The 16,708-nt window shown below is 38.4% G+C and overlaps 1 protein-coding gene across 1 annotated transcript; it reads left to right on the forward strand.

Annotated features, from left to right (window-relative positions):
* Nucleotides 1-13,503, forward strand: LOC114052191 (zona pellucida sperm-binding protein 2-like). Its single transcript, XM_027874668.1, has 17 exons — nt 1-44; nt 366-454; nt 1,231-1,325; nt 2,634-2,786; nt 4,763-4,807; nt 4,996-5,160; nt 5,819-5,915; nt 6,000-6,181; nt 7,678-7,801; nt 8,320-8,507; nt 8,597-8,688; nt 8,801-8,925; nt 9,717-9,906; nt 10,947-11,082; nt 11,173-11,269; nt 12,869-12,949; nt 13,339-13,503. Exons 1-17 carry the CDS (start codon nt 1-3, stop codon nt 13,479-13,481), a joined length of 2,046 nt encoding a protein of 681 aa, XP_027730469.1. The 3' UTR covers nt 13,482-13,503.
* Nucleotides 13,504-16,708: the final 3,205 nt, after the last annotated feature.

Raw genomic sequence — 16,708 nt, forward strand, 5'->3', positions numbered from 1 at the left:
ATGTGGAGGAGAGTCAGGTTAACCGGGGACCCTAAAGGGACATGGTGAGTAGCACCAGATGCATGGATTCTTGACTTGTGGCCTTTGGATGGGTTTTATAAGGTCTGTGAACTTGGATGTGAGGGGAAAAAAATCAAACTCAGACACATCTATGCTTTTATTAATCCCCATTTCCCTTTGTAATCTAATGTATTTTTATTTTATGTATTTAAAATTATCATTCTGGGAAGGAACTCATAGGCTTCACCACAGTGCTAAAGGGCTCCGTGATAGATAAACGAGTAAGGACCCCTGCACTAAGTGAAGAGGGTGGAGGTGCCCTTGTGTTCTTTGGCTGAGCCAAAGCCTCTCTCTTTTCTCCTCAGCCCTGGCCCACACCTTCCCTGGCTCTTCTGCCTTGTGGCCCTGGTAACCTCTGCAGTGGTTGGTAACTTCTCAACTACCAGCTTCCCAGGTATGTTGGCTGCTGTTTCTCCTCTCAGTGTCAGAAGAGAAGCTCCTAATTAGCCTAGGGGTGGGTAAGGTAATCCCCTTCACCTTTCCTCCCATATCTAGGTAGAAATTCCCCCTCCCCATTTGAGGATGGGGAAGAAACAGCTGTATGTTACTCACTTCTGGTTTCTAGGCACAGTCACTTGCTATGATGATGAAATGAAGATTCAGTTTCCTGAAGATCTTGGCAACAAGTCTTGGCAAGCATATGTGGTTGGTAGGTCTTGCAGATTGGCTAATTGGACCCACGTTACTGACAGCTCTTGGTTCAGGCTCATTAAGATTGAGCTTCTAACAAACATTATTTTGGCGTCTACTGCATGCAGTACCTTATGGTAGGATACAAAGATGGGAAAATCACGAGCCCTAACTTCAATGCATTCACTGGATTATAAATATCTCAGTACTTTGTAACAGCTGAAATTTCTGAAGGGTAGGACAGGCTCCATAAAGCTGGGGAAGGTTGGGAATAGGGGAGAGCCAGTTCCCATGGTGATATCCCTTTGTGCCTTTCCTGGAAAGGATAATTTGCTCCACAAGCCTTCATGTGCTTTGCTTGTGGGTTAGTTGACTCTTTTAAAAAAAAAAATTACGCATAAATTAATCAACTTAGGAGAACAATTGGATTGGAAGTCTTTGTAGGGCAAATCCTACATTGAATATTGAGTGGAAGTTAGGTACTTTGCTGAAACTTCTGTGGTGCTCTGGGCCTTCTAATTGCATCTCTGGTTCCTCTAGATTCCTTTGGTAATGAAATCCTGAGTTGTGATCATGTTATGACCTCAGAAAATCTCATCTTGAGAGCCATGTATAAGAGTTGTGCTGAACTGGTGGTAAGTGTTTGTTTTGGGGGGGAAAACGAGCCACTTCTGAATGGGGAGGCTATTTTGGTTGTGGCAAATTGGAAATCACTGAACCATGAAAAAAGATGTCAGAATAAACATTACAGGTGGCCGAGAAAAGCTATTATCTCAATAGGCATTACAATAGGTGAGCAGGCCAGTGATATTGGCCAGCCAATCAGAGCTAATGCTCTGATTTATTGGCGCTTATCACTAACAAAACACTGAGGAAGCCTTGGAAACCATATATCTAAGGTATCCATGCTATAAGCCATTTTTAAAAATTGTAAATAGCATGCCAAGGACAAACTGGCTAGTGGTAGGTTTGGCATAGTGGTTCTAATTCTTCCACTTACTGAGATTGTGGGTCATTCAACTCCCTTTTTGAGTTCATTGTCTGCCAAGTAAGGTGATTATACTAGATATCTAAATCCTATGATCCAGGTTATTAACAACTTTAAGTGGGCAGGGTAAGTATTCCATTTTTACAGATAAAGAAACTGAGACCCAGGGAATTTTTTTTTTTTAAAGTGACACAGGTAGTAAATAACACTGGTGTTTGAGCTGATACCAATCTATGGTTGATTAAGCTAGAAGCACCCTTAGAGGACATTTAGTTCAACCTCCTGGTTTTTAGGGTTCCTAAAACTAAACCATAAGTAGTCACATAAGTTTGTCCCTATGTGCTTGATGCTTCTTTGGTGACACTAGCACTAATTTGATTAAAGTGAAATTAGACACTTCTTAATCAGTAGAATAATGGGGAAGAGTTGGAAATGAGACTATGTGATGTTGGTTGTAGTGCACAAGAACATTTCTTGTTACCTGTCTTCAAGGTCACCAGAGAAAAAGAATTTTTGAATTGCAAATAAGTCTAGGAGATAGGGTTAGAACATGGGAGCAGATATCAAAGGTATCAGGCATGGCTTGGAGGGTGAGATATATTTCTTAAATTTGTCATAGGACATAGCTTGAATAACAAATACAACAAAGGTAGAACTGCGGGTCTAGCTCTGGGTACTTAAATCAAGGACCCAAAAATATACTGGGCTACTTCATTAGAGGGGGAAAAATACAGACTGCAAACTCAGTGGCTCAGGAGGCCTTCTACTAAAAGGTACAACCTCAGCAGACCATCTGAAAGGACTTAATTGTTCATAGGACTTCCTCCTGATGCTCAAAACAAAAATTTCCTTTGAGGGAAGTGATAGGTGTATTCCAGGCCTCTGAGACTGCAAAATCTCTTTGATCCAAGAGTTTATAGCAGAGCCAACTGTGTCTTGTTTTGTCTGTATCCAGCATGGTATGTATCAAGTGAAACTCAAATTCCTACCCAACAAGACTCTGAGCAACCAGGCTGTAACCTACCAGGTCAGTTGTCCTGCCACTCAAGCTGATGAAGTTCTAGGTGAAATGTTAGCAGCCACAAACTGTACCAAGGATTTCATGTCTGTGAGTATGGCAATCTGACTTTCCTTCTAGTTGCTTTCAGAGTGCCTCTTCCACAACTTTTGGTTTTCTTTATACATGTGGTAGTGTAAGCAACCTCTTGGGTGTTTTGTTTTGGAATCCTGCTACCCCTACTAGGTACCCTTACTAGCTCCTAGAAAACAGGGACTGTGCCTCTCTACAGATTACCCAAACATTATATACAGATGTTGACTTGAAATGTCTACTCAGCACCAGAATGTAGCTACTCATCTGAGCCTACGGTTGAGGCCAGGTGTCATGATTTTGAAAACCCAATAGAAGATTTTAGTGGAGTCTAATAAAACAATAGACTAAGGGTTGGGACACTTGCCTGCTTTCCCCATCTGTAAAATGGAGAAAATATCTATTTCCCAGGGTTATTGTAAGGATCAAATAAGATCATGTATGCTGAGTGTTTAGTAAACCTTTAAACTTTATGTAAATAATAGCTATTGTTGCTCAGGGTGATGGCTGTTAGAGGAACTCCAATCAGCCATGATCCTGGGCAAGTAGCTTCTTCCTCTAGGCTACTAGTTTTCTGACTGTGAAAGTGGGGTGGGGTGAAGGTAGAAGTAGGGGAGTAGGTATGTTCTCTACCCAGGGGTGGGGTAGATAGAGATACAGTGTAGAGAACAGGAGTAGGGAACCTTCAGCCTCAAGGCCACTTGTGGCCTTCTAGGTCTTTGGTGTGGCCTTTTGACTAAGTCCAAGTTTTACAGAACAAATCCTTTTTATTAAGGGGATTTGTTCTGTGAAGTTGGAACTGGGTTAAAGGGCTGCACTTGAGGACCTAGAAGGCCACATGCAGCTTCAAGGCTGCAGGTTCCCTACTCCTGCTCTCTCTACTATCTCTATACATTATATTACATTTTTTAAAAAAATCCTCATTTCTTAAACACAACTAGGATTTAAAACTAAAATTGTATCCATTTCCTTCATAGTCATGGATGAACCTAAGAAAGGAATTTGTAATTTTCATATTAATCAATATGATATGTGTAATGAATACTAATTTAGTTTTCTCAAGAGCTGCCTCTCTGGCTAGGGAGTCTGAGCTCACAATTCAGCTTAAACTGATTAATTAAAGCTAAATCGCTGGACCTTAAGTGAAGCAAATCAAAGATTGTAGAACCTGTTCTGTCACAGAACTCTGGTTCTGTACTTTAGGGGAGGTGGTCACAACCCCCAAAGACTTGACTCCAGAACTGTTGTTTTGTGAGACTTGTGTGTTTCTCATGGGAAACCACTAAATGATTGTTTGTAATCCACCTTCCCCAGTTGTTATTTAAGCATGTGCTTTAACTTTAACTATGAGAACATTCCTCACTGAAACTGATTAAACTACTTGATTACTGATACTCCCTCTCTAGGTCTGCTTCGTGAAGCTCTGAGCAGTCTCGGTTAGAGACTGGCTCGGTGGGGGAGAAAAATTCTATTAACAAACCCTTTGAAGGCTTTAGGAACATTAAGATGAGAGGCTAGGTACATTTTACCTCTAAGATTTTAAATTCCCTAGTCGAACATCAAACATTTATTGTCTACTATGTGCCAGGCACATAACTTGACAGATTAGGAAGCCAAGATACAGAAACTCATTAACTGTCTCCAGTACAATTAGCTTGTTACTAAGCCAGAACAAAGACTCCTAGTTCTCTCAGCCTAATGTTCTCTTTCCCCCTCCTCCCAAAAAGTACCATATTTCCAAGAATAACTGGGGTCAAATCCTGCCTTTCATACTTACTAGCCAGGACAGTTTGAGCAAATCATTTAACTTTTCTAAGTTAAAGTTTCCCCATCTGTATAATGGTGGCAATAACTTTTAGTTCCTACCTTACAGAGTTGTTGTGTGGATCAAATTAATATGTATATACAGTGCTCTATAAACTTTAAGAACTATGTAAATATCATGTACAGTTTTTTTTTCTTTAGAAGCTAGAATGATTCTTCTTTTCTTTCAGGTTTCATTTTCACAGATCCTACCCAGTTTTGATGATGAAACTATGGTAAGAGTTTTTTGTCTTTTTTTTTTTTTTTTTAAACTAAAGATTTCCTGGTAGCTTGCGTTTCTCTACTTATGGGCGTTAGCTTATTTTAAAGGGCTTTAAGGATGAAACATTTGAACTAATGAGTTTAACCTTGCCTATAAGACTTAATTTAGACACAAACTTCTAAGAAGGCTTTTTGATTTCAGGGTGGAGAACCTCAGGTGGCTTGGACTGTCATTGTGGGCGATGGCCCCAGAATTCAAACCCTTACTCTTCAGGAAGCCATGCAGCAGGGCTACAGTTTTGTCATTGAGAGCAGTAAGCTCATCTTGCGTGTGTCCTTCAATGCTGTTGGAGTCTCTCATTATGAGGTGTGTGTGTGTGTGTTTAAAATAATAATAATAATAGTAATAAAGATTTAGTCACAAGAGAAGGTAATATTTGAATTTCCCTTTCTGTGGCAGGGATTTGTTTATTTGTTTGTTTTGGCCCTGGATCTGTGATTCTGTTAATATGGAGAACTCTAGCCATTTAAACTCCCTCCACAAACGTGGATGAAGATTACCAACTTATCTCTTACTCTTAAGGTTGCTGTTCTAAGCAAATTAAACCTAGGTCTTTCTGGCTCAATGGTTGACCCTCTGTCCATTATGTAATGCTGTTAAGGCATATAGTCTTGCTCATATTTTGTGAAGGCCAATTAACCACTAATCATCACTATTTCATACCTTTTTAAGTTCTGCCTACTATTGGTGCTGTTTCTTTAGCAACAGAAAATTTATGTGGTCAAGCAAGTTTTCATGCCTATTCAGCTGGCATTTCTGAAATGACTAAAGAGATTAGTCATTCATACAATAAGTGTTCTAATTTTATAAAGTACTAGGTACTTAGTTTCTCACTGACAGAGAAAGCCATTACATCAAAATGGTTAAGCTTTGTCTAATCCAAATTCCAACACATCTGCATGTGGATTAATCCTGCTATTGATCCTGTAATAGGATGTCAATTTAAATTTTTTTTTTTTAACAGCAAGAAAACAATCACCTGTATACTGTGGCTCTCAAGCTTATGTATGGACCTCCTGAAAATAGGCTTACCCTCTCATCCAGAATGGTTTGCATATTAGGTGAGGCCACTGGAAGTTAAGAAAATGTTTTTAGATGGAAGACCTACTTAAGATTAACATAAGTAATACTGATCTCTCTTCCAGGTCCAGTCACCTGTAATTCAACCCACATGACTCTTATTATACCAGAGTTTCCAGGGGCATTGACGGCCATAAATATAGAGAATCGTAATGTTCCCATGAATTCGTCAAAGACCAGTGGCATTGCTGTAGAGTTAAGAAATGGCTCAAGACTACATTTCAACAAACAAATTTTGAAATCTAAAGTAAGTTTCTTGTGTTTTGCATGATTTCACATATATAATTGATGTATTGCTTGCCCTATCAAGAAAGAGGAAGGGAGAGAATTTGGAACTCAAATCTTTTTAAATATTGAAAATTTTTAAAAAATGTAATTGGGAATTATTAAAATAAAAACACATTAAAGTAAGTTTCTTTAAATCGGGACAACTCTTGGCTTATAGTCAAAGCTTCCTGTCAAAGGAAGAAGGAATAAATAAAGTATTCTACCTTTCTGGTGACTTGAAGAAATTCAGACATCCCTCATTAAAATGAAGAGATTTGACTAAATATCTACACCAAAGGTCACCTACAATCCTAAGATCCCAGGAAGCTAATGTGTTGACCACCTAATTTCCTGTAGTATAAAAGACTGGAACATAGTAACTGCTCTCTGGTTCAGCAAATGACTTGTTCACTCTAAGTGAATTTTCCTGGTAACCTAAGGTCATATACTTTTCCCTCCCCCTAAATAGCAAACCTTATATTTTCTACCCTTAATGGAAATCCATCTAAAATTCCCTATTAAAACAACTTTTTCTTGGAGATTTGTTCACTACTGACATCTGTCCTTATTACAGAGGTATAGTACAAAGAGCACTAGAGCTCCTTATGTCACCTCTGCCACTTACTGAGTAACCTTAGACAAGTTGCATAATCTTTCTGGTACTCAGTATCCACATTTTTAAAAGAAGGAAATGGGGCCCAATCACCTGTAAGATCACTTCTAGCTCTAAATCTAAGATCTTGTGTTCCTACTGAGTTAAGACTATTGGGGGATGCAGGGACCTGTAATAAGCCTTGTGACATTGGATATTTCTCCTCACACCAGTAACTTCTAGTTGTTTTAATGTTATTGTCTGAGTAAAGACCCAAGACAGGCTTTGCCTCATTTGGAACAGAATGACTGGCTTTTGATAACTACTACCCACTTACACATCTTCCCAAAATGTCCAAGCTGGGACAATGGTTAGAGAAGATGCAGTTCAACCCTCCTCTTAGATGAGGAAAGTGAAGGCAGAGAAGTAAAGTGAGATGCCCGGACTAGCATAGCGAGCTAGTGAATGTTTGAGTCAGGAATTAAAGTTGGGTCTTCTTGCTCCCAAGTCTAATAACTGTTCTACTATCTCACACTTGTATTTCTATGTCCTTGGATAAAGTGTGGTAGTTTGGGAAAGAAAAAGAGGTTGTATATGGTCTCAGCTTCTCCTAGTCTCTTGTATTTGACCTTGGATAGGGCTTAAAACATTTATCACACAGACATCATTTTACTAAGGGAAATAATCCCTGCCCTCAAGAAGCTTCCAGATCTAATGAGATGATCTACAATCCCTTGACTTGGTGACTTTATATAAAAACAAAACAAAACAAAACCCACTAAAAGCAAATCTATAAACATCCTGAGGGTCTTCAGTGATGACCTCTGGTAACCCATACTAGCCCTGATGACAAGCCGTTAATCTTTAAATTATTCTCTTTTCAGGTATCTGAGAATGGTGCAGGTGTTCAGTTTTATTTACCTTCAGTAAAGCTGACTTTTCAGTATTATGGGGAGATGGTATCTGTGATAATGTATCCTGAAACCTGTGAGTCTATCATTTCAGTAGGTAAGGACATTATTTGACATTGGTTTTGTAATTGTAGTTTTTTTGTGTTTGGTTTTTCCCTCCCTCCTCTCCGTTCTGGCCATAGCAGCCTTTGTGGACATATAGTTCAAGTGAGTTGCCCAGAATTGAAGAATGTTAAAATTTCTATCAAAGTAGTCAGACTACTAGAAGTCTTAAAGCAGCATTTTATCTGGTAAAACTCTCTTAAACAGGAAGAAGTGAAGGGAATAAGCATTTACAAAATGCCTATTATATGTTAGGCAGTGTGTTAAGTATTTTACAATTCTCATTTGATCCTCACAACAACCCTGGAAGGTAGATGCTTTTATTATTCCCACTTTGCTGTTGAGGAAACTGAGGCTGACAGATGGTCACACAGTAGTAAGTGTCTGAGGCTGGATTTGAACCTTGGGTGTTCCTGACTCGAGGCCTAGTGCTCTACCTTTACTTAACTAAGCTGTGACAAGTTAGCAGCTTATAAATTCAATAAACAAATTTTTCCTCTCTATAAACTATAGTTACAAATAGCACTTGTACCCCAGATGGCTTTATGGACTTTGAAGTCTACAGCCATCAAACGAAGCCAGCCTTGAACCTGGATACGCTCCAAGTAAGAGACGCAGCCTGCGGACCGGACTTTAAGCATCCCTCTCAGGAGATGGTTCGATTTCACATACCCCTGAATGGGTGTGGAACAAGAGCAAAGGTTAGTAATGGGGAAGGCTAAGAGGTTGAGACCTGCCCCTCCTCAAGTTAACCAGTTACTAATGAATTCTTCCTTAAACTGTCCTGAAGTTTGAAGGAGACCAAGTTATCTATGAAAATGAAATCCATGCTCTTTGGGCAGACGTCTCCCCAAGCAAAATTACTAGAGACAGTGAATTCAGGTAAGAGCTCTTGGCTCAGTATTAAGTCCCTCCGGGTCAGTATCAAGTCAAATTGGTTAACTAGAAATACTTACTTTCATGTCTTCCCTGTCCCACCCTGACCCTCCCTTAGTCTGACAGTGAGATGCTATTACAGCAGCAGTGACCTCATGGTCAGAACAAATATCAGCAGTCTTCCTCCTCCAATCCCTTCAGTGAAACCAGGACCACTTTCCTTAATCCTTCAGATCTACCCAGGTAAGAGTAATACAAATGCTTCCAAGAAGCATAATTATATGACACTTGAACTCTCCAAGACAAGTCCAATTTCCTTTTGTTGGTCACTTTTCCACAGCCTATGTGCATTTCAGTCCCTGTTGGCAAAGTGACTTCTTGCTGACTTAATTTTATACAATCCTGGTTATGCTTGAGTAGCTATTGTTGGTGGTTTCTATTATTAACAGTATTAGTACATTATAATATTAATAACATTTTTATAGTGCTTCAATACTTCTAAAGCAATTTATCTATTTGTTTGGCTCTTGAAACAAACACATCATGGGTGCTATTATAGAGGCAGCTGGTGTCAATGGATAAAGTGCTGGGCCCTGGAGTCAGGAAGACCTGAGTTCAAATAGGGCCTCACTTATTTGCTAGCTGTGTGGCCCTAGGCAAGTCACTTAACCCCTACCTTCATCAGTTTCCTCAACTATAAAAAATGAAGGTCATAAAAACACCCACCTCCCAGGCTTCTTGTGAGGATCAAATGAGAACATTTATAAAGAGCTTAACACAGTGCCTAATACCATGGTAAGCACTTAATAAATGCTTATTCCCTTCCCTTTCCCCTATTATCCCATTTTATAGATGGGAAAACTAAATCTAAGTGACTTGTCCAGGGTAGCACAGCTAGTAAGTAGTTGAGGTAGGATTTGAATTTGGGTCTTCCTGAACCTCATTTGGTATTCTTCTATTATGTGGCTCCCTCATATTTCTACTTTGGTCTTAAAACTATTCCAATATCCTATAAGAAGTTTTCCCTTTCCTAGACAAGTCCTATCTGCAGCCATATAGGGATGATCAGTACCCAATAGTGAAATACCTGCGTCAACCAATTTACATGGAAGTACAAGTTATAAATAGAAATGACCCAAACATCAAACTAGTTTTAGATGACTGCTGGGCAACAGCATCGGTGGACCCTACATCTCTGCCCCGATGGAATATCATTGTGGATGGGTAAGGCCTATATAAAATACCTTTAAGCTAATTAGTTCTTGGGGGGGGGGGGCAGAATTCTGATGATCAAATTAACAAGCCACCTATGGAATAATGCAAAGTCACTTGGGTTCATAGGAAGGGTGAAGTTGGACTGCCTCCTTGAAATGATTGAAAACAGCATTTACTAGGCTGTTATGTCTTGAGCACTAGCCTACATTCTGATGAGGAAGACAATGCATATAAGAGAATAATGGCAAGAGAAGGGAACTTTTTCTGGAAAGTTACAGAAATAGTGAGACTAGGTTGATGCAATCCATCTGGGAATTATGACAGTTGATTTGATAATGGTTCATAGCACCAGAACTGGGGAATGGGGGGAGATATGGAAAGGGAAAATATCAGTTGGCTGATAGGGGCACTATGGATGAGGTGGCAAGGAAAGGAAGGGAGTGAAATAAAGCCTGGCTAAGGCTTCCCTGACATAGTGGTTATGAAAGCAGGGCCCCAGGATAGAAATTTCTCCAAGGCATGGTTTCTGAGATGGGCAGCAGCTATTGAGGTTCCTTGGCCTGAACCAGGATGGGGATAGGGGCAAGCATAATCTGGTGACTCTTATTTCAAGTGTGTTTTCCCCTTGAATCTAAGAGCATGTTCAGAGCCAGTATATCTTAAATGCTTAAACAGCAAAGGAAGCTAGGGTTTGTGAGCATAAGGCTTAGCACAGTGCCATGGCACATCATAGGTGCTTAATACATGCTTATTGGTAGACCAGAGATGTATCTCTTGGAGTAGCTAGAAGTTGTGTTTATAAACCTTGAGATAGAGTACATCTAAACCAGTGGTATCAAACTGCAATAGAAACGGGCACCATTAATCCATGCATAAGGATCCCCAGGCCTCATACTGACTTAGTTTTAAAATGTAGTAGTATCTGTATAATTTTATATTGACTTATTTTGTCTAATATTTCCCAATTACACTTTAATTTGGTTCAAGCTGCACCAGGAACCTTGTGTTTGACAGGGGTCAAATGATGACGTATGTATCTTGCTTCCTAGCTGTGATTACACACTGGACAATTACCGCACAAAATTCCATCATGTAGGCTCTTCGGTGAACTATCCCAATCACTACCAAAGGTTTGAAGTTACGACTTTTGCCTTCGTAGCTGGTGGCCAAGCTCTCTCTAGCCTGGTAAGTGACCTAAGTTGCCTTGGCCCTCCTGTGAGATGGCCCATTAGACTGGCTAACCTCCTTTCTTTCCCCTGTTCATTTATCTTTTAGATCTATTTCCACTGCAGTGTCTTGCTCTGTGACCAGTTCTATCCAGATTCGCCTTTGTGTTCAGTGACTTGTCCTGGGTCATCTAGGATGAAAAGAGGTAAATACTTAAAGGCTTTGTGACAGGCTTAAAGTTCTAAAAGCTTTGCCCTTAAGAGGTAAGAGAACTTCTGTTCCTTAATCTTTAACTGGCACCTTTGTGCTTTCATATAAGCTGTCCCCAGCTGAGACAAATGAAAAGTCCAAGAGTTTCTGGGCTAATTAGGACAGCAGATCATAAATTGAGGTCAGTGGTTCCCTCTAAAACCAGACCCCACATGGAGGCTGCTTGAATGTTTAGATACCTTTGGAAAGGGACTCTACCTGAGGTGGAAATCGACTCTGGTTAACACTGAGAGAATGAATATTATAATGAGAGGTAGGCTTATTCTAATGAAGGGCTGGGTGGGGCGTGAGAAACCATGACTTTGCTGATCTCCCTCTTAGAGAAAGAGACTCCTCTCCACCCAGATCATTCCACTTCCAGCAGTCTATACAAAAGGATCTATCTTCCACCCAGTCCTACCTGAGTAGAACAAGGAATGGGGTTATGCTAAGAATTCCACCTAGATAAGATGCTCTGGGTGGGATGAATTTTTAGGCCAGGTCAGAAATATCCTTGGAAGGTTAGGCTTTGAATGAACAGAAAAAGGATCTTTGAGTCCTGTATAAAACTGGTTAATATAATAAAATAGTCATCTTTCTCACATCTTTGCTAAAGTCTATTGCTGTCTTTAAGGCACAAGTGCCACATCTTCCATGAAGGCTTCCTGATTCAGCTGAGGGGGAGGAATTGTGGGGTTCTTTTCCTCTTCCTTAGACTTTCCTAGAGCATTTTCTTTCGGTTTCTCCTTTATCGCTTTCCAGTCATTTATCTGTTTGTCATTCTCTGTCCTATACCCCAGACTACATTTCTCACTGGGCAGGGCTTCCTCATCTTTGTACCCTCAGCACTGAATGTAGTACGCATTATATCTGGCACCTCTTTTTAAAAAAAACAACAACAACAACAAAAACAAACTTATTTTTTTATTCCCAATTACATGTAAAAGCAATTTTTAACTTTTTTCAAAATTCTCAGTTTCAAATTCTCCCTTGCTCTTTCCCCTCTCCCTGAGACAATAAGCAGTTTGATATAGGTTATATATGTGCAATCATGTAAAACATATTTCCACATTAGTCATATTGTGGTACCTCTTAAGAGCAGTATTTACCTACTTTAAATATGTATTTAGCTATTTGCCTAACTCTAAGAAGTCCTTAACATTGCCTCTTAAACCTTGGAGAGTAAGTTACTTGACTAGAGCCATAAATTAATTAAAAAAAAAAATCTTAAGGATACCATCTTATTGTAGAACCATTGTTCTGAATTTGCCCTAGAGGCCAATGTTCATCAGTGGATCTTGCCTTTTGTAAATGAAGTCATAATTTTCACTAGGATCAAGAACGAGAAATTAGAATTCATTTAAAAAATAAGATCAAAATAGTAATGTTTCCACTAGTCCTAACAAGAATGCCTACAGCAGTACACAGAGGACAAGGCATTTCATAGCACTTGCTCTCATAAACCCAGCATTAACCATTAATCAAGATGACCAGATGGTGACACTAAATATACATGGATATGTATATATGCATACATATTTTTTCTCTCTCAAAGATGTCATTGAAGAGAAGTCTACAATAGCAAGTCTTCCTGGACCTGTCGTCTTGGTATTGGATCAGGCCCCCTCATTTAGAGGTATGACACAAGGCATCTGGAGAAATTTATTTTTATTTATTTGAATTATTTAACTATAGGTCCAAATATTGTTTTGGTCTCAAACTCCTAAACCAATTAACTATATTTGTTTTCAAAAGTTCTCATCTGATCAAGAATCGACTTCATCCTTTAGCACTAGATCTTTATTAGCAAATGAAAATTTAGATGGAAAAGGACTGATTCAAACAATTAGGCCTTTTAATATCATGATACTATAGTCAAGCCCGAACAAAAAGTTTAACTTAAAATCAAATGATTAAAACTAACTGATCTTTTTTATAATGGAAACTTTGAAGAATGACTACCTTAATTTTAATGTAGGTGTTACCTAACATCTGACTCTTGAATCTTTTTGCCTTGCCTTTTAGGACCCGCGGACACTGAAGGGCCTTGGTATGAAGGAACAAGTATTGCCCTTCAAGTAGGGGCTATCCTAATAGCAGAGATATTTGTTGTGGTGGTGCTTTGTCTGGTTAAATGCATGCCAGGCAGAAAAAGAGCTGCAAGTTAATAAATGAGCTTGCTTAATGAAATCATTCAAGCATCAGTTTTATTTTGCTTCTTAAGAGTGAAGGTAATTGTATTCAGGGTTATAGTCAACCGTTGTCCTCTTTCTATAGCTCCCTGCATCTATGCTGGAGACCACCTTCTAAAACTAATTCATTTATTTTATTAGTACTTATACTAGAAAAAAGTAGCATGAGTTACAGGACTTTAACTATAGAAATAGAGAAATGTTTGCAGTTTATAGTTAAATCCCAACTCCCTCTTTACTGAAACTAAGAGGGCTCTTAAGCATATCCTGTCTCTATCACTTTGAATAGACCTTTGGATCTACAGTCTCTAACAGTAATAAACCTAAGAGAACTGTTTTGTGACTTAAAAAAAAACCCCAAAAAACAGCAACACAACTTTGTGATATCTAACCCCTTCCTCTTGTCATTATGGGGTTGCTAATAGAGTTTATTATAGCATGGACATTAACTGAACTTGTTAGTGTGAGGAGTAACCTTCCTCTGCATGTTCTTCAGCATATCAAGGTCCTTAAAATCCACTAAAATATTCAAATCATTTTTTCTACACAGTCTATCTTGGACCTGTGAAGTTTAAAAAAAAAAAATACAAGTGTAAGCCATTTCCCTAATGACAAATTTTCTTAATGGTAAGTTTCCACAACTTTTTCTAAGAGGAAGCCTAGTATTCTAGCCTATTGGTATCTTTGAATCTTTACTCTTATCCAATTTGTCAGCTGCCTCTTTTTTTTTTTGTTTTTTGCCACCTGCTGCTTGCTTTGCTTGCTAACTATCCCATATTTGAGTCTGATAAAAGATATTAAGCACAAAAGGAGACCACTGAGGCATTCTTCTACAGACTCTATTCCAAGCTAAGACATGAATAACTCTTCTTTAAATGTAGTCATTTTTTTAAGTCTTCATCTCTATTTTTCATAAGGATAACATGAGGGAATTTTGTTAGATACTTCTGTCAAATATTTCTACCACTTTCCTCTGATCTACTAGACTAAACTCTGTTAAAAAAGGAAAGGAGTTAGGCTAACATGACCTGTTGGTGACAAAACTATGTTTGCTCTGTGACTTGATTCTTCTTTCAGGATGTTCATTAACCATACCTTTGATAATATATGTTCTAGAATTTTTCTGGGAACCAAAGACTTATTGACCTATACAATGGATGTTCCATAATTTTCACTTTTTTGAAAATCAAGATACTTGTCGTCTTAGTACTTTTTTTTTTAAAGTATATCAACTTAATCAACAAATGTTAATAACCAAAGAATAACAGTATTATATATGAATCCATGAATTTCTATTGTATATAGTGTTTTCCTTAAATACTGCCATTTTTTCATAATCCTTCAACTATCACTGACCAGGTCTAAACAATCATATCCACCAGTTCCTCACTAGGTAAGACCCTTGTTTATCTGGGTCAGATGACTAAATTGATCAAGAGCATCTCATTCTTTCCTTAAGTTTAAAAACTCCATGAGCCATTATTCTATCATTTCTAGTACAGAGTTCATTCTCTTTGGTCAAAGACACAATAAGAATTGAACAGCTGCCTCCTCTGTGAGGAAGTACTGTACCATCTATTTCCCAGAAGGGCCTTATCCCTTTCTTCTTTGCTAAGCTATTGTCCTGAGCTTGTCTCTACTCTGAATTGTAGCACTATCTGCCCTTTTATCTTCTCGATTTAATATGTACATTCATACTTGAATTTTCTTTTATGATCTTGACAAACATTTTCATATACCAAGAATGAAAGAGGGTTGTACATGAAACCAAATCTCTTAAGTAGAGTTTGTTAAAATGTATATTAAATTCTAGTTTGGTGATATACTTTTGGAGCAGCTAGGTGGTGCAGTGGACAGAGCACCAGCCCTGAAGTCAGGAGCACCAGAGTTCAAATCTGGCCTCAGACCAAACACTTGACACTTATTAGCTATGTGACCCTGGGCAAGTTGCTTAACCCCAATTGCCTAAAGGAAAAAAAATTTTTTTTTAATTAAAATGCATATTAAATTCAGTATAGTACCAACACTGAATTGCTTGGCTATGTCCCCTTCTGAACTTGTTTTCTTTTCTCTTTTGCCCTCTTTCCCCCCCAACCCCTTTCCTCACTTCTTTCAATGTTCCCTTCTCCCCCCAAAAAAATTAATAAAAAATAAAAATCCCTCATTTTTATACCTTGTTAAAATTATTTGTCTTTGAGTTCTTGGGGAAATTCTCGAATTAAATTTTCTTTCTTATACTGACTTCCCTTATGGCATTTTAGCTCTGGGATTGCATATAACCTTTTCCCTAAACCCTTATGTTTGGATGTCAGAATTTTATTGAAGATATTACTTTTTCAACTTTTGTTGGACCTCTAGGAGTCTTTAAATTTTCTTTTTCATTATGCTTATTAAATGAGCAGTTTGTTAGGCACTTAGCTCATGACCCAACACCTAGTAGGTATTACATAAATGCTTATTCCCTTTCCATTTACTCAATGTATTTTTCTTTTTGCTATTGCCAACATTTCCAGAACTACATCAAATAACAATGGTGACTAGGCATCCTTTTTTTTACACCTAATATTATTGGAAAAGTTTCTAATGTCTCTTCATGACAAATGATGCTAGTTCTTTGATTTTTAGCTACAATTTACCTTAAAGTCTTTTTTCTGTGCCTTTTAGTGTTTTTAACATGCTTTATTTTGTCAAAGGGTTTTTCTATCTTTATAGATAACTAGGATTTTTTTTTATTATAGTGAACTAATATGCTTTTTGTTTGTCTAATATTGATGGGTATAGAGGAATTTGCCCAAGCCTGTATTAAAAATGGAGGCCTTCAGAAGGAAGGCCAGTGGGAGAAAGGGACTGCCATGACAGGGATGTTCAAGAGTGAGAAGGTCCCAGGTGCTGAGGAAGTTCCAGAATGAGAAGGCAGTTAAGTCTTGATGCTGAAATTTGGAATCAGAAGTACAGCTGGATGGGGAATGACACATGGCCAATCTGGGTCCATCCCCCAAATAGACCTTGGAAGTAACTTGACAGTGGGATGAGGTGCGGCAGAAGGGGGAGTCAAAATGGATAGATATAAAGGGAAATATTACAAGAAAATTTGAAGAACATGGAACATATTACCTATCAGACTTATCAATAGGTGAACAATTTATGAACAAATGAGATAGCATTGTGAGGTATAAAATGAATAAATTTGATTATATTAAAAA

This window comes from Vombatus ursinus, unplaced genomic scaffold (genome assembly GCF_900497805.2).
Source record: "Vombatus ursinus unplaced genomic scaffold, bare-nosed wombat genome assembly UNPS02014807.1, whole genome shotgun sequence".
Classification (NCBI taxonomy): domain Eukaryota; kingdom Metazoa; phylum Chordata; class Mammalia; order Diprotodontia; family Vombatidae; genus Vombatus; species Vombatus ursinus.